The sequence below is a fragment of the Meriones unguiculatus genome, chromosome 9, assembly GCF_030254825.1.
Source record: "Meriones unguiculatus strain TT.TT164.6M chromosome 9, Bangor_MerUng_6.1, whole genome shotgun sequence".
Taxonomy (NCBI): Eukaryota; Metazoa; Chordata; class Mammalia; order Rodentia; family Muridae; genus Meriones; species Meriones unguiculatus.
In genome coordinates, this window is record NC_083357.1 from 48,909,755 (window position 1) to 48,928,349 (window position 18,595).

General features: G+C 50.4%; 1 protein-coding gene across 1 annotated transcript in view; it reads right to left on the bottom strand.

The window, feature by feature from the left end:
- Window positions 1-17,356, bottom strand: part of Fgf9 (fibroblast growth factor 9) — a 38,790-nt gene extending 21,434 nt beyond the window's left edge. The window contains exons 1-2 of the mRNA XM_021639056.2: window positions 16,560-17,356; window positions 7,032-7,135 (exon numbers count right to left, since the gene is read on the bottom strand). Coding sequence (XP_021494731.1) covers window positions 7,032-7,135; window positions 16,560-16,836 — 381 coding nt within the window. The 5' untranslated portion in view covers window positions 16,837-17,356. The remainder of the gene's footprint in view (window positions 1-7,031; window positions 7,136-16,559) is intronic.
- Window positions 17,357-18,595: the final 1,239 nt, after the last annotated feature.

The window sequence follows — 18,595 nt, forward strand, 5'->3', positions numbered from 1 at the left end:
CGAAAATTATTCCGGTAGAAATTTGTGCTGCATTAGATACTATGGACCATTGTGCTTGTGTACACTGTACAGTAAGCTGTTACTGGAAGTCCGTAACAGCATGTGTACAAGTTCAATGCAGGCGTTCTGTTACTTTATACAAGCAAACTTCAGCATCTACAGATACCACTATCTGTGGGTGTCCTGGAAATGAATCCCTGACATGTAACAATGTGCTTCACAGTGCTGTGTGGTTTGTTGTTGTTCCTTTTTAAAAAGATTGATCTATTATTCTTCAGTTCTGGGACAGATGTGACTGCAGGGTTCCCTACACTGGCCCTACAACATAGAAACATCATGCAAGAAATTATCTGGCCAGTATGTCTCCATTCAGGATCAACAATTCAATGAAAAAAAAAAATTATGTTCATTGGAACTACAATTGAAACCCATTGTACCCTGGTTACAGATTGTGGAGATTCAAAGAAACCAGGGTCCAACTGTATCCCTAGAAATACAACCAGAGACACTAGCTAACCCCTGTCTGAACAAGCCTGTGTCAGGATGCCCCAAGGTGCTGGCCTGAGCTGCAAGAGCTCGGCCTGTGTCCTCAGTGCACCTGCAAATTCTGGGGAGAGTGTCTTGTTTTCATTTGGCACTTGACAGAGATAGCTGCCGTGGAAAACCTGGACATTCTACCTGCACAGCCACACAGCACGTAGCACCATGACCGCCTGACGCTACAGCATACTGGGCTCTGTGTACAAGGCTGGAGCAGGCTGAGAAACTGGGTCAGTGAACATTCACCACATGCCAACTGCACACACTGTGTATGGCTGAGCCTCTGGGGAGCGGAATGCTTATAGAGAGAGACTCTACTCTGGCCTCAAAATCTTCATCTAGTAAAAGGCCAATAAGAGTGAAATGTGAGGCCAGATATAAAGCAGAAACACCAGCCCTCCTCGGCCTGGTGCTGTCCCTGGCTCCAGCTGTACTCCCCACATCCCAGGTCCCTACATCAGTATTTTAGTGGCTGCTACCCTTTTCTAAATGAGAGGATCAGATGCCTCTAGGCTTCTCAAAGCAGACTCACTTTTTTCCACAGCATTCTTTTTAAATAGAAGGTTGCTGTAGTCAGTTATTCTTGGTGTTTTAGCGCACCTTAGCAGTTATTAGATAATTTAGATTAAGCCCCTAACAATAACTATCTGAGCTGTAGCTCTAGTCTCTTCAAGATGAACAAAAGTGACAAATGCAAACTAACACTCCTAGTTGTCCAGTCATATGAGGCACATGCAAGCACATGCATGTAATCTAGTGTTCTCTCAACCAGACAGGATTTTCTAATCTTTATGTAGCTCAAGTGTTCTATGTCCTAACCTGTCTTTCCCCTCTTTGTTGAGCCTCCTAGCCATCCCTCAAAATCCACTTTATGCTACAATACACATTTCCCAAGTGGTTCTTTAAACCCACCTCTGTGGCTCCGAGACATCTGAGCATTCTTCAGTTACAGCAAATCTCACACTGCATCAAACTATTTACAAAGGTGTTTCTCCTGCCTGATTCTGAGAGCCCTTCCATGGCTGTGCGCTTTATCAGGGGCCAGAAACTGAGTGGCTATGAATGTCTATGAAAGACATCAATGAAAAGGACACACATAAATACTCAAACCACAGTGAGAAGTATTTAAATTCTTTTAATTAAATTGTGACTCATTAACAATGCAGTTTTTCAGGTTTCTACATTATCATAATAGCATCCTTTCTATTTTCCCATTGCTTCTGTCTCCTTTAATCTGGCCCTAGGGTAAATTCAAAACTGAGGAGGGGGAGAGAGCAATTAACCCCCAAATACGAAAGTATATCACTACATGTCACAGGAGTTTGCTTAAAAAGTGACTCCCGTTTCCCCAAACCTGTTTGCCTTCTTTCATGATGACACTCGCATAGTCTTTTCAAAGCTTTTCTACCAAATCTTCATTTCAGCATGCTGAGCTGTGTGTCATATCACACAGGGAAGGATGTTTAGTGACATCATCACCTGTTTCTTTTCGTCCCTTCCTTTGCTCTCACGGCACTCTAAATAAGCTATTTTGGTCACTCCTCATTCCCACAGCTGCAGGGGTCAGAATAACCACAAAACCTGATGGAAACCATGAAAGCACCCAAATCTCCCTTAAGAGGTCAGAGCACAGGGAAAACCCAGCTACCCAGGGAGCTTTCCTCCCAGCTCTGCCCAGTGGAGGAGAAAAGATCTTGATACACAAACACTGAGGGGGGGAGGGGGAGGGAGAGCATCAAAGACAAGACCGAGAACGCCAGGATTCTAGAGTTCAAACCTCAGCCAAGCTCATATTCTTCAATTAGAAAAGAGGCAAACAGGTACATGCCCAGGAGCAGAGGCAGAATGGGAGCCTGGCCATGCCTCTGCTGCTATCTCTGCTCCAGCCACAGCAGTATCCCCTTTGGGCTATACACAACAGGGACAGCACACACACAGTCCAATTAGGCACGGGAAGGAGGGGAAGGGAATCCTGAGTACTCTCTGACCATCCAGGCGGAGATACATCGAGGTCTGTCCCTGCCCATCTTGTAGAGAGAAATCAAGCACCACGCTAATCATTTCATGCTAAGCCTTTAGCACCTCCCACTGCAAGGGCCACTGATATGCAATAGGTAACATTAGGAAGTAAAATGTGGAGTGGCCAGGCCCTTTGGATCTACTACGGGAAATACACTGGACTATCCCTACAAATTGTACTCTTGCCTGTGTGGTGATTAAATTACTAAAAATAATAATAATAAGAGGCTCCCAGGAAAACAAGACAAGCTAACTAGAATAAGCAGAACCACAGCTGGGGCTGTGAGGAAGGCTCTGCAGAAAAGTAATTTTCCATTGGACCTTAAGTAAAGAGGGCTATTTTCCCAAGGAGAGAAGAGAAAGGCATCCCCGAGAGCCTTTAACTTGCCCCTATGCACAAGTCAGTCCTGACTCATTTGGGGAACAGTGAATAGATTCAAATGCCATGCGGAAACTGATGCAAAAAATGACACCAGAAGCACAGACCCCAGGCAAAGCACGTGGTGAGAAGGGCTGGATGCTACACAGACAAGGGCCAAGAGTGCTTCCAGACAGGTGCTGGAGAGAGCTCAGTGGAATAATCTGGGTGTGGAAAGTAATTCTGACATGACTGTGGAGTTGGGTTGATGCTGAGAGGTGCTGGGGCAGGGGCACCTCTGAAAACACGTTTCCACACAGAGATTACAACATACAAGTGTGTCTCTGATAGCGCTCGGTCCTAAGAGGGATCCCCTGAAGACACCTGACCTGAAGACAGACACTGTGAGTCCCTTGCTCTGCCTCACTGGAATTCATAACTGGGACTGTCAGCTGACTGTGGCTGCGGGGAAGGTCGGTAGAAGTCTGTTATTTTGTTTGTTTAGATTCTGGTTGGGGATCTTGTCATCGTTTTCTGAGACAGGGCCTCACTGTGTAGCCATGGCTAACCTAGAACTGTAGACAGGCAGCCTCAAACTCACAGCTGAGTGCTGCGATTAAAGGCCTGTGCCATCACACCCAGCTAGAGCTTGGGGTTTGGTTTGGTTTGGGGGTTTTATGTTTTGGGTATTTATTTTTAATAAAAGAACGTGTTTTAAAAACACGTTAAAAAAAGAAGCCTGTTTAATCAGGCTTACAGCTCCAGAGGGTTAGAATCCATGATGGTGGACCAAAAGATTCTGGCAGGAACAGCTGAGAGTTCACAACTCAAGAGACACAACCTGTCCATGTAGCCCAGGCTGGCCTCCAACTTTCAGCAATCCTCCTGCCTCACACTTCTGAGTCCTGGAATTATAGACATGGGCGACCACATCCAACAAATCTGCTTCTAACTGCACACCGTCTGTGCTCAGAAAGCCCTGGAGGAGGCAGGGGTTGTCCCGGCATTTTTAGGATCAGGCTTCAGTCTACTTTCCACCCTGTTCCAGGCACTGTGCCAGCACTGGGGCGCGTGCAGGCGAGGGGACAACCACCAGATGGGGAGGGCAGCTCCAGAAGCCACTGAAAGCATCCAGATGGGAGAAGAGCTCAAGCCGGTGCAAAACCCAGCAAACTGCTGAACATGGAGTCAGCCAGTAAACCTCCTCAAAGTGCGACTCACGCCAGCCACTGCGCCTGACAGGCTAGTCCGCTGGGGGGAACATGCCAGGGGGCATGCAAGGCAATCCTTGGAGCAAGGAGCAAACGGTGCAGCCCAGGGATGAGTTAACTCAATCACTACATTCTGCCATTTTGATGTATATTTATGTTACAGTATATGCGAACTGTATTCTCTATATAACCCAAAGTAATTTAAAATTCACATCTTGAGATGAACACTCACTGGGGAGAAACACTGTTTTAGGTAGGAATTTGTACTCAGAGAGTTGGGGAGCACTGGGAGAACACAGTCCCTGCCAGGTGCTGTAATTCATGATATAATCTCAGCGCCGAGGAGAGATTGCAGAAGGACTGTCATGAATTCAAGGCAATCCTGGGCTACAGAATGAGACCCTGTCTCCAAATAAATAAATAACAATAAAGAAATAATTAAACCTATAGTGCCTTCAACCCACTTAAGGACAGAATTTCTGTTCTATATTTTAAAAAAATGCATTGTATTGTATTGAACTGGGACTGACTTAATTAAATCCACTTACATGTCAAAAATGGAAAAGATTAAGAGCATATCAAATAGGGAACATCTTTATATAAATTTTTATTTTAATACTTTTTATATCTACACCTTATGTATTTATCCTTGCACTTAAAAGTACCAGCAAATTCATTTAGAAAATTCATAATTTTACATAGGCCAACACCTGGATTCCAAAAGCTAAATTAAATTCTATACCCTAACAAACATTTTTTTCAATTGTTTTATTTCAATCTATTTACTTTACATCCCAAGGGTGCCCCCTCTCTCCTCTCCTCCCAGTTCTCCATTTCCCCTCCTTCTCCTTCCCCCTTCCCTTCTCCCTTTCACCCTAGAAAAGGGGAGCCCCCCCCATATCAACCCTCCCCAGCACATCAAGACACTTGTGGGTTACCTGGCTAGTGGAGGGGGCCCTATTTCTAACATGAACTCTATGGCCTGCTTTTGGATCACTTTCCCGGCCTTGCCTGCCTCAGGGGGTGAGGACATGCTGAGTCCTAACAAACACTTTTAAATGATTTCTCCTCTTTCTCAGGAAGCACTTTTAAAAAGTATTCACATATCTAAAACAATTAACCTATAGTAGAAAATTATTCCAAAGTAGAAAAGTCACATCCTATAACATTAAAAATAGTGTGTGTTATCAGCAGCCACGATATGGAACCAGCTTCATCAACACATGCATGGACAAAGACAATGTGGCACACATTCCCAGTGGAGTCTCAATAGCTGTAAAGAAGAATTGATTTTATTGTTTCTAAGAAAATAGATGGGCCTAAAAATCATGTTAAACTAAATAAGCCAAACGTAGATAAAGATCACACTTCTCTCATATGTGAGTGATATGTCATGAAGCTAGAAAGGAGGTAATGCAAAACAATGCTTTCTCTTACATACAGAATGTAGATTTAACAGTATTTATTATACACATGTATATATGTGACATGAAACAGGAGAACTAGGAGAGGAAAGAAAGGAAGAGGAAAAACAAGGAAGGGCAATAAAGGGAAAATATAAGCAAAGTTTAACACATGTATAAAAACATAATAATGAAACATTCTTTTAGACACCAAAAAAATTAATTTTAAAACCTTTCAAATGTGCAATATATTCAAATTACACAGGATATAATTTTGTCATTTATAATTTGGGGGTAAAACTTTGCACTAGGTGTGTGTATGCATACTTTTAAAGCAGGATGTGGGACTAGAGAGCTGGCTCGGCAGGGAAGGGCACTTGCTTGCCCTGTTTTCAGCACCCACAAGGAGGTTCACAACCATCCTCTGACCTCTGACGTCACTGCATGCACGTGGTGTATATACATATGCAGACAAAACATTTATATTTTTTAAAAGTTTTTTAAAAAAATCTAAAAGCAGAAGTAGGATATGGATAATGAAAAAAAGTATCTAGAAACAGGAATTCAGAATGTTTCCCGGTCTGAGCTTCCTCTAAATTTCAACCCTTTGTAAGCACTAACCCACATTTCTATAGTTCAAGTAACTTGGATTATCCACCTGACCATGGGTACTGACAATGAAAACCTTAAAGTTACTTTGCTCAAAGCTCTCCTGTCGAACTCTCTTAGTTCTACATGGTAACTGATAAGCCGCTCGCCGTATTCAAATGTGTAGCATAAGTACTAAACCCCCACTGAGTTCCACGCACCAGGCTGTGCTCCCAGTCTAGGAGAACTGGAGAGACACAAGGGGACAAAACCAAACCCTTCCTGCAGAGCAGAGCCAGGGTTCTGGTGTCCTTCACAACTACACCCCAGGGCCAGGCAGAGCTCCCAACCCCTGACAGGTTACAACAAATACTCCATCACCATAAGGACCTTCCACACTAGTAAGGAGGGAGAGTGAGACTAAGGAAAAAGAAAGTCATAATGCTTGCAAATAACCCCAGCGCTGCTGGGTCTTCATTCACTGTGTGACTGACAATAATCTCCACCTTCATCTCTCCTGCAAAGTGAATAGCTTGTGTTGTTCAGAGAAAGGGTTTAGACTCTCACTGCATGGCCTATTTCTAGTGCTAATTACAATGCTTGGCAAAGCCTGGGGATCATTTCAATTCATTTCAAAAATAACTCCCATTCAATACAAGACGGACTTTTCACACTTGTGAATTTTTATTTACTTGATAATGAAGGGGGGTTGGCATGTAAATAAAGCATTGTCTTGGCAAATTTGGTCTGATGAAGATATGGAATTATAATGAAACAGCATGCTTCAGAAAAAAAAATGCCCATTCGCCTTCCAGACTCAGTTTCTCTTCTAATTCTTATTCAACCCCGCAATAATGGAGCTCAAATCAAAGGTGGGCCGTGGGAATAAACCAAGCGTCTGCTGTTACTTACTGATCCATACAGCTCCCCCTTCTCATTCATGCCGAGGTAGAGTCCACTGTCCACGCCACGGATGCTGACCAGGCCCACTGCTATACTGATAAATTCCAGGATGCCTGTGAGATAAACAGCAGACAGAGGAGAGTTAGAGCCCAGATCACATCCCCAGAGCCACAGCATTCCCAGGGGATCAGAGAGGAAGCTGAGCCCAGCTTCCTACAACACCTGATGTTCCAACTAAATTCTACCTTATCACAGTCACACACTAAATTACCATAGTGGACATGACTTACATGATAACTAACACAGTATAAAAAACAGAATTCCTACCTAGATAGACATTCTAAATGAAAAGTCTGATAAAACTAATGTACCATTCTAATGAGCTAAGACTATACTTGAAGGGGAAAATGACATATTTCCATTTTATACATGTGAAGTTAGGTAATTATATGCGGGTATCTTGAGTCTTTACTTACTGTCCTCTGGGACTGGGAGAAATATCACACATACAATGTGTGTGTTGTATATGTGCGAGGATGTGAATATAAACATGTACATGTACATATGCACAAACAATTTTTTAAATTCTATTCAGAGAATAATCTTATGTGTCTAAAAATAATAGTGTGAGGTGCTAATCAAAGCCTTCGCCAACTTATGCAGAGAATTATCTAGCTCTCAATTCTATACCCTTATTGAACGCTATTTGAAAACCTAAAGTACCAAACACACACCTCAAATATCTCTGCTTAAACAGAGTACTGATTCTTTTTCTGTTCTTGTCTAAACCTCAACGATATAGTTACAATTAAAATAGCTTAATATTAAGGGGGAAATGCTGGCTCAGAAAAAGAGAAAGAGAGAGAGAGAAAGATAGAAAGAAAGATGTTCCCTATTAAAATAACTTGGAATACTCTATCCCCAAAGCAAATCAATATAATGATCTCTTTCACTTCCTTCTTTCACCTTGCTTACCTCACTAAAAATAACAACACCTAAGCTGGGCATCAATCCAGAATTTTATGACCACACAACAGCAGCTTCAATCTCCCTGAGTCTACTGTTGCTTTAAGATGATCATTCCGCAGGAAACACAGATGCTGCTAATGATCTCTGTGCTTGGCCATGCGCCCACTTCGGTTACAAATTAAAGTACTACACTTTGTGTAGATCTTGTATCAGTGCATACCAAATAATGAGCTCTTATTTTGAAATTATTCAATTATTGAGAATGTGTACTTACATCTAAGAGTATAAAAGAAGGGGGGGAAGCTTATGGTAACAGTATAAGTTTTATATATATATATATATATATATATATATATATACACATATATATATTATATGTGTGCTAAAGTCAGTCTCCTGTGACTAATGAAAAAGCACTTAGATGGATTTTTAAACAATTAATTTTCCAATTCTCACAGACTAGACTGGACTGCCATCAAATGAAGACTCTGACTCCATAAATCTAATAAAGTAAAGGATTAAGTCAGAAGGAAACCCAGTTGCAAAGTGATAACTCATTCTTGTATACACAGTATCACTCATTCCTGTAGACCCACAAAATGTTACAAAGATCCTCATGTTATGCTTACAAAACATCTGCTCACATGCAGAAACTTATTCTAATAGAATATGAGATTGTGAGTGATAAAAGAGCAAAATTACATCTCAGCTACTAGCCCATAATTTTCATGGTCCATCCACACAAGCCAGTGTGTGACTAGCCTTCTCCTTCACAGAGCAAATGAAAAGATTAAAGAGGCAATATCTCCTCAAGATTCGCTGCACAGGAGTTGTACTTCCTTTTTGATGCAGTAATTTTATTTTATGATAACATTTCTAACCCTTCTAACTCAAAATAATCAAAATTAGAACAATTTATCTTTATTAGGGGATGCTTATACAAGACTCACTTCTTGTTATCAAAAAAGTACACCCTAAGGAAGGTCATATAGATCATGAAATTAGCATAAGGACTTACTTCGTGTCTATTTTCACTGTAAAATGAAACAGAGGAAACATTTCACCCACTCTGAGGTCTGTGCAGTTTAATTTACCAGGCCAATGAGGAAAGGGTTAACCATAAACCTAAAAGCCATTGGTGCCCTCTGAGAGGCCACCTGATCTGTTTCTTCCACACATGAGGCAGTGCTGAGAACTAATAACCCACCAACAGCTCTCCCAGATCCAACGGAGAGAATGATTACACAAAAGGACCCGACTGGCTGCTCTGAAGAAGAGCAGGAATAGCAGTGATGACTGCAATAAGGATCCAGTGACAGCCAGGATGCTTAAGTGTGAGAGGCCGTCTCTCTCCAGTCGATCCTAGGCACTGAAATCTACAAGCGGGGGACTAAAATGTCAATCGTCCACGTCCATCAGACTGTAAGGCCTGTTTTCTTGAACATCATGTGCACTGCACAGCTCTAACATTTTGGGTTTTTTTTTTTATCTGTAATTTCTTGCCACTTTCATACACTTAACTTCTGTGGCTATTGTTACATAAGATAGGAATGAAAGTATTAGTTCTTGATCTTGTTTTTCTGTTTATTAATAAAACAGCTAAAGTGCATATAATTCACTTTTTCAGCCAATGAACTATTATTGGGGACTACACTAACCAAGCACTGTACCACTTATTAAACATAAAATATGAGAGAAATATATAGTGTAGGCCCTGCCTCCTGCTCGGTGGTAGTCTTTCCTTATCTATAGACACATTCCTTGCATGCCTGCAGCCGCGGCACCCCAAACCCCACTTTATCCTGTACATCTATACTCATGACAAAATTTCATTTACAAATTAGCCCCCTCAGGGGTTAATAACAACTAATAATAAAATAGAACCAGTATCAAATAGTGTAACTAAGAGTGTTTAAAGCTTTTGAATTATTTCTAGACTATTCCATCTAACATCTTCAGACACAGTAAAAAAGTTACTAACAGGGCGAAGGGGCTACTGTAACAGGAAGAACAAACAAACAGAAAACTGTGGTAACACTGTGGCTCACACAGCAGAGGCAGATGTGTAGAAAACAGGTGTATCCAAAGACCAGTAGTTTGTTCAGTTACAGAAAGCAAGTCAGAAGAGGATCATGAAAAAATATCTGAAGTGAGTCTGAGGAGCTCTTCCAATAAGCAGTAGGACCCCAAGTAGAAATATTTCATCACTCCAAACCATCATCCTGAACCATATTCCTGAACCTCCTTTAGAGTACAGACCTCAAAAAAAAAAAAAAAAAAAAAAAGTCCTGATTTTTATGAGGTCACTCTCATGACCCAAGGGCAAGCAGAACATCCAAATGTTCTTCTCCCACACCCAGAAAACGCCAGTGTGGAAAGGTCAGGGAGACCTGGCAACACAGCAGCAAGAGCCTACCCCATCCAGACAGGAATCTTTATCATTCTTGGTGCCGGTACCGCCTCATCCACAGTGAGCTCTATGGCCTCTGCCAAATCAGCCAGGTCCCCAGCTGGTACCAAGCAAAAGCCTCCAGCTGTCTTCCTTGAGGACAGAGCACTCCTTATACCAATCTGTCTACCTGTGCAGAGCCGAGAAACCAACATGGACAATACCAGATCAGTGACAACCCAAAAGGAGACTGTTCAAGATCAAGGGAAGGAAAAAGAGAGAAAAAGAAGGCAAGGGGAAAGGGAGGATAATGGATTGACCTAAAGCCAGCAGTCTGATCTGTCTCTCCTAGCACACACAACCTAGACGACACTGGCTCAGAAAGGCCACAGTGGGGAGTGGTGACAGGGTTGCAAGCAGACCGGTGATATTTGGAAGAGAGTACTTCCACCACAGACACCCATTTCTCTGAGGACCCACTCAGGGCCTCGTGGGAGCTGATGAAGCCAAAGATCATTGCTCACATTCCTCTTCTGGAAGAGTCCCAGGTTATGTCTCCCTCTTCCCAGCCTCACTGACTACTAGTGATTGGAGTGTCTAGTTCTGTCCAATAGTGGCACTAACCCCAAGTTAGTCCACCTTCCTAGAGTCCACTTATGCTGTGCCTCACCTCTAAAGCCAGCCATTGGAAATGGGGCAGTTGACAGTTCTATTGCACCCTCACCTGTGCCCTCTTTAGATCAAACAGCAAAAAACATAGGAAGCCAGTATCGTTCAACTTCGTTGACCATCATAACAAAATGATAACTGTCAGACAATCTGGCTGCAGGACACGGAGAACTCAACCTCAAACTAACCAGGAAACGTCCACTCTGCCGGCTAGTTTTCACAGTGATAAAAGTGTTATGCAGACCACTGGAGACCAAATATGAATATTACCCTGCATGCCACAATACAGACCTGCCAGGTAAGATGTGCCCGCTGGCGCAGTAGTGGCATAGCTGTTACAGGGGTAACCAATGGCTCTCTGCTTAGCGTTGAAACATGAGCCATAGGAAAGAATTTATACCTGGTACTGTAAACCGAGTCAGAAGCCTGTGACTGGCAATCTCACAGGCCCTAGGGTAGAATCTGTTGTTGTGATTTTGCTAAACAATCGTGTTGTCAGGTTGCCTTTTAAATATTCATGTTTATACTCAAAAGATCTATGTTCCTCTCGTCTGGTTTCTAACCAAAGCTTCTTTCTGCAAAGGGAAGCTGTGAATGCAGAGACTCCTAATTTGTTAAGTTGCTTAGGATAAGTGACTGTGAGTACTCAGCCCTAAATGGGACATTTATATCACCACCACCCTCTCCAAGGCTCAAAGAGCACTCGGGAAGAGAGGGTAGAAAGAATATAAAAACCAAAAGACAGGAGAGAGTGTTGTGAAATGCACCCTTCTGGACATGGCATGGCTGGTACGCTCATGAACTCATAACAACTGTGGTTACCTGAGCAAGGCTTGCACAGGGTCAAGCCAGGCAACGTTCCAGCACGGATGGGGGAAAGGCACGTGAACTCCCACCTCTATCCAGATGAGCTTCTGGCAGCTGACAGCTTCCAGTTTCCTTTGAGGGTGTGGCTACAGATAGGTTGGCCATGCTGTGCATATGTGGGCTAGACTAGCTGGGCTCAGAAGGAGAAAGAGGAGGTGGAGGCAGCAGCTATGAAGTTAGGGGAATATATGCAATTCTCAAAGACAGCACAGTGGGGTAGCCAACGGTTCCAGCTACTCCAGAAGGCTTTCTTGAGGCCACGATGTCCAGGCCAGCCTGGGCATCATAGTGACCTTGCTGACTATGTTGAAAAAAAAGGCGGAGGAGGAAGAGGAGACTGAGGAGGAAGTGGGAACAAAAGAAAATGGGAGGAAAAACGGATAAGAAATGGTCCAGATTTTACAGAGAAACGTGGCATGAGGCTATCAAAAGCGAGAGGTCAAACTGGACTTGGTGGTGCAGGACTGTGACTCCAGCACTTGGGAGGTGTGGGCAGGTGGATCAGCAGTTGAGGGCCAGCCCGCGCTCCTCAGCCCAGTCTGGAAAGTGGGTGGAGTGAGCGGCTAAGCCCCTCGTCTTCTGCAGCTTCCTGAGCATGCCCAGGGCGACCTGTGCTCCAGAGGCTCCTCACAGATCCCTGCCCCAGCTTTCACAAAACGGGGATCAAGTTTTCTGCAGCAAGCCTGAAGGTAGCTCTTACTTAGGAAGCCTTTCCCCTGTACAGTACTGAAAAGCCAAGGCGCAAAAAACTCAATTATTTTTTTTCTGGGGAAAAAAAAAAAAAAAAAGCTTTTAACTTCGTTGTCTTCTCTTTAATCACACCATTATCTTTCCCCCACCCAGTACCACCTGACACGGACTCCTTTAACGGGGCAGGTCCTGCCCTCCAGTGGCTCGCCAGCAGGGGTGCCTGTCCATCAAGGGTTCGGACCTCTTGAGTCACCACCCCACGCCAGGAGGTGGGCCTGCTCCAGCTTCACTTTTTCCTTACTCTGCACTGCCTACTTAATTTTTGCCCATTGTCTTAACAGCTTAGCAAGACCGGAAAGCCCTTCCAAGTGAAAATCACTAGCTTCCCAGCCCAGCACTCAGAGACGCGACCCCCAGCACCCTCCTCCCACCTCCCGTCACCCCAAGGAAAAACAAAGGACTCCTTAAGGTCCCACCTTCAACTCCCGGGCCGGGCTGCAGCCTCTGCAGAGCTGGGAGCCCCCACCCCCTCGTCCCCTGCCCCGCCGCGCTGGCCCGCGGCTGCCGTCACCTGCCCCGGCTGGGGGCGGCAGAAAGCAGCTGCCCTGCACGGCTCCTTCCGCCATTCCTTTTCAGGTAGAAAACGCACCTTCTATTTTAATCGAGGTGTAAACCCACCCCACTACAGCTACTCTGCCACGCGGGGAGCAGGCGAAGTCCCCCGGGAGGGCCGAGGCGGCGCGGGGGCCTGGGGTGCGGGGAGGGGCGGGAAGGTGAGCCGCGGAGGCCGGACGCCAGGTGCGCCCCGCAGCCCCTCCGCCCCGCCCGGCCCGCGCCGCGGGGTCCTAGCGCCGCCGCGACGCCCTGCGGGCGGGGCCGGGAGGCAGGGCGCGGAGGCTCCCGGCGCACGCACTGCGCCGCAGAGGTTGCTAATATTGGGACCTGCCGCAGCAGCAGCAGCAGCAGCAGCGGGAGACCGCGCCACTGCTGTCACCCCGGGGGCCCGCTTCTCACTGCAGCCGGATGAAAGACTTAAATAACCCTCCTTCCCCACCCCCACTGCGCACAACCGCCCACTCAGCTCCAACCAAACCAGGGTGAGTGGCACTGCCGAGAGCCAGGCGCGCCCTTCCCCCCGCGGCAGACACCCGGCCGACCTGCTGTACTTGCACCCGGGGTCCCCGGCATGGGCCGGGGCTTCCGCTTCCCTCCTACCGACACCCCCTCACACGCACACAGACACACACTCACACAGACACGCACACACACTGTGCGGAACCACAGAGTAGAGATGTCACTTCCTTGGCTACACCTTCTCCAACCTCTAGGATCGAGGCGGGTGAGGAGATGGGGCTTTTTGTTTGATAGTCCGGATTCTGCGGCGGTACCTGCAATCCTGGTCCGCCAACCCCTGAACGCGCGCTCCCCGCCCTGCATCCCAGCACAGACATCCCAATAATCTGATGTCTCAAGTGCGCGTGGCAAACGTCCTATCTTAAAGGTGACTGCATTTTTTGAAAAAGAAAGAAAGAAAGCCGTGGCGGGGAGGTGCGTGGAGGGGCCCGGCTGTAGGGGCTATCCGGTGTCCTGGGCCCAGTTGTGGGGCGCCCGGGGTTGGGGCCGGGAAATTCACACAATGAAGGTGGCCTTGGCCGGCCGCAGCGCCGCTGCAGCCGTGCGCCCCGGGAGCGGCCGGCCAAGGCCACAGCGAGAGGAGCTCGGATCCCTTCCCAGGGCTAGCGGTTAACAATAGCATGCCACCCCCCGCCGCCGCCCGCGCGGCCCTTTGTCACCCCCACCCCCACCCCTTCCCCTGCGGATGTGGCCTCGCCGGGCCGGGGACCCCCGACCCACCTCCCGAACCCAGCGGAGCCCTACGACTCCCCCGAACCCCGCTGCGCGCTTCAGAAAACAGGGGGGAGGGACCCTGCGCGGGACCGCGAAGCTCAGTTCCGACCTCCAGTCCGTCCTCGGTCCCCGCCACCAAGTCTCCGGCTGCGGTGCGTGCCTCCCGTGGTTCCCACACCGCACACCGCCGCCGCCGCCGCGCCTCCTCGGGCGGCGGCTGTCAGCGCCGCCAGACCCGCAATCACAACACAAAGAGAGGGCAAAGGGACTGGACGCGGGCGGAGAGCAAAAGCCGGGCGCCCTCCACGCGGCCAGAAGGGCGTCGGCCCCAGCCCTCCAGTCCCTGGACCGCAGCGGTCCTCGCTGCACGGAGGGGCGCGCTGGAGCTCGGTGGAGAGGGAGTTGGAACCCGAGCGCTCTTAGGACCGCGCGGAGGAGAGCGCCGCGGGGCCGGGCTGAGCCCGCACCTGCCGGCCCCGAGCGCGGGAGGACCGGGCTCCCGCGGCCCCGGGCACCTGGCGGCCGCCCGCAGGCGGCTCACCCCGTCCCCGCCGCCACCCGCCTCCCGCGCCTCGTCCCGCTCCGAGAGCCCGGCTCGCAGCACCCCGAAAGGTGGCCAACACTCCAGCTGCACGGGAACTCCAGTAAAGTTTAGTCGCCCCCGCCCCCACCCACCCCTCCGCCGCGCGACCTTTGCTCGTGGGTGGGGAGGATGGTGGGTCTCGGGGGACTCGCGGCAGCCGCGAGCGGCCCCCTCTGCTCTCGGGCGGCAGGGGACACTCACGTCCGGTTGGGAAATAGACTGGGTTCCGTTTGGAGCCTCGGGGGTGAGCCCAGGGGGAACCCTGGTGCCTGGAGGTCCGCGCTCTCCCCACCCAGGCCTGGACCTTTCTCACCTCCGGGCGACGGCGGTGCTCGGAGCTAAGCGTGTAGCTTAGGCTGCGTCCCACATCTGGCATGAAAGCACGAGGAAGAAAAATCACCACGGGACTCGGTTTTACGACCTGGTCTAAGTGTTGTCAGGTGGGTTCACTCAGGAGTTAACTCCTTCCAACGGCCTGGTCGCCCCAACTGGCGATTTTTTTTATTTATTTATTTTTTTTTTTTTTTTAAGTAAGGGGAAAACCTCGATTCCACACCCCGTGCCCTCCCCAAGCCCAGGCGGCTCCGTACCCGCTGACTTAGCACCGCACCGCTGAAGGTGCCCCGCCAGGCACGTGTGTGCAGCATGGAAGTGGGCAGAGTCCCCACCTGAGCCCGCAGCCCTCCCTGCTGAGTCACAGGTACCCTGCTCGGAACGGGAAATCTTCGCAATGCCCTTTAAAACCAGCCTGCAGCTTTTGCAAGCGCACGCAAACACGCACAGCAGAGAACCACCGGGAAGCCCACACGAGGCTGTGGAAATTTGAAAGCAGAGGTCGAGAGTCGATGGGTGGACGGTCCCGCACCCCTGGGGGGCTGCAGACCCTTCCCAGCCCCTTCTCCCCTGGAGCTTCTGCCCTAGATGCTTCGGGTCTAAAACAGGGCTTCACTGCTCCCCCCAGAACCACCCGCAAACCCTCGCCTGCAGAGCTTTCCACCGGCACCGGGAATAAACAAGCAGCTTAATTTACAGTCCAGGCCGAGTACGTACAGGAGGAAAAGGGGAAAGGAAGAAAACTCAGTCTGAGCAAGGTACCGGCTACCGACAGGAAACTGAGTGCATCTTAAAGTTCTTAGTGCTTAAAGCTTTAAACTCCTGGAAATAGGCCCATTAAAAAGAAACTTCTTAAACCTGATCTTTTCGCTATCTGAGAAAAAGAAAAAACTTCGGATTTGGATTATAGTCATAACTCACCCCCCACCCCGAGAGAGAGAGAGAGAGAGAGAGAGAGAGAGAGAGAGAGAGAGAGAGGCCTTCCTTCCAGTGTAGACTTGCACCAGTGCCAGCCGCAGATCTGCAATTCCGGAGGCTTTTTCCCTCCCTGGGCTGGCAAGACACTCGGGGGATGGGGGGGGGGGGGAGGCATGAGAATATATTCCCCCCAGCATCCCGCCTGCTTCCCGGCGGTCAGCCCTCTGAGCGTGTCCCGGCGCGGGCACGGAGGGGTTAAAGGCATACCTACCGAATCGGCTGTGGTCTTTCCTGGTTCCCTGGATAGTACCGTTGGGGAAGATTTCTAAGTGAAATCCAGTCCTGCAGTACAGCTGCCTCCGCCTGAGAATCCCCTTTAAGTGATCCAAGTCCGTGACGGCGGGTCCCCGGGGCAGCCCCCCTGCTTCAGACTGACCCAGGTGGTCACTTAGCAACACCGGGCTGTCCACCGGCAGCACGGGCACGTTCCCGAACGGCGCCGCGTCCTGCACACCGAAATAGCTCCCAACTTCACCTAGGGGAGCCATCGGAGGACTCGGGCTCTGAGGCGCAAGAATAAACAATAATGATGGTTCCGACCGGGAGGACGCCGGGCGGGCGAGGTGTTCCCAACTCCGCTCCCGGCCGCGGCTGCAGGGAGAGAGGGCAGGAGGCTTCTTCTCGTCAATCCATCCGATGCACAAATAAAAGTAATCCGCCGCTTCCCTGGCACGCGCTCAAGGTCACAGCGCCGGCAGCCCGAGCAGCCCGCTCTCGGTACTCACAGGCTGGCGCGGCGCGGCGCGGCTGGGCATCGCGGCGGAGGGAGCCGCGGCTCTCGGCGGGCGGCGGGCGGCGAGCTCCTCATCGCAGCCGGCCGCAGGCGGGGGGCGATGCGCCCAGCCTCCCCAGCCGCCCCGAGGCCCGGACCACCATAGCCGCGGAAAGTGCTTCGGGGCGCTATCACCCGGGATTTTTTTTTAAGATGCTCGGGCTACGTCAGGATGTACGGATCCCGACTCCAGAAAGGCATGCGCTGTTTTTACTCTCCAACCGACTCTGCAGACCTCAGCATGAAATCCGTCAAGGGGGAGGGGGGCGGCGGGAAAAAAAAAAAAAAAAAAAAACGCTCACGTCGGCGGCGGCGGCGGCGGCTACCCTCGCAGCCCCTCCTCCGAGGACATGGGAAAGGAGGGCGCGCGGGCCGCAGGAGGAGGGAAGTCGCGGGCCGGGCCGCGCAGGCCGGCGGGGAGCGCGCCCGGGCCGGGGCGGCGGGCTGCCGCGAACAGGTGTCGCCGCGCGGGCCGCGCCGGGGCCGCCGAGCGCTCCTCCTGCGCAGCCCCCGCCGGCGCGCAGAGTGGCGCAGGCGGCGGCTCGGCCGGGTTTAAGGGAGCGCGGCGGCCGCCCCGCGCCGCCCGGTCCTAGCGCCCGCCGCGACGGCCGGGCCGCGCCGCCGCAGGCCGGGCGGGCGGAGCGCGAGGCTCCTCCGGGCGGACCACCACGGAGCGCGGCCGGCCGGAGGGGGCGGGAGCGCCGCCCCGGGACGGAGACCGCCGCAGCCCCCGAGGCCGTCCGGTCCACCTGGAACCCGGCCCGCCGGAGGCGCGGCGGGGTCGGATGGGAAACCCGGAGGGCAGTTTTCGGGCGGACGCTGTAACCTTGCGTTGCGTGATAAAAATAGACGTGGAGGAAAGGGTTGGTTGGTGCAGGGGAGCTGGGTGGGACGGGGCAGTTCCCCTTTCATTCCTCGGCCAGACTCACAGACGCGCAAACTACATTGCAGGTGAGACAGTTGGGTGTGAGTCAGACTCTCTCTCTCTCTCTCTCTCTCTCTCTCTCACACACACACACACACACACACACACACACCCTGCTGGGCCCACACTCCTGGGGCGCTGTGGGCTCGCACCTTCGGGTTATTCGGGTCCTGCCTCCGTCCTCCCGCGGTCAGGACCAAAGGGCACCCGGGGCGCCTGAACGCAGCCTCTGGCCCTGAGTTCGACTCACGCCCCAGACCCGAGCGAGCGCCTCCGCGGAGGAGGCTCCACAGAGTTCCCTCTCGCCCCCGGGCCACGCTGCCCGGGGCAGCCTCGGCCACCCTGAGCTCTGCCCTGCCCGCAGCTCTCCGCGCTGCCTGAGCGGGGGCCGCCGGCGGGGCACGGACGCCGCTGGCTGCCCGGTGCCCGGGAGAGCCCGGGCTCCGGGCCGGCGGCCTCCGAGCCCAGCCCCAGGCGGGGACAAAGAGACGCGCCGCCCGGGACGGCCAGGGCAGGGCCCGCGGCGGCGCTGTCCGCGCCCGGCCACCCA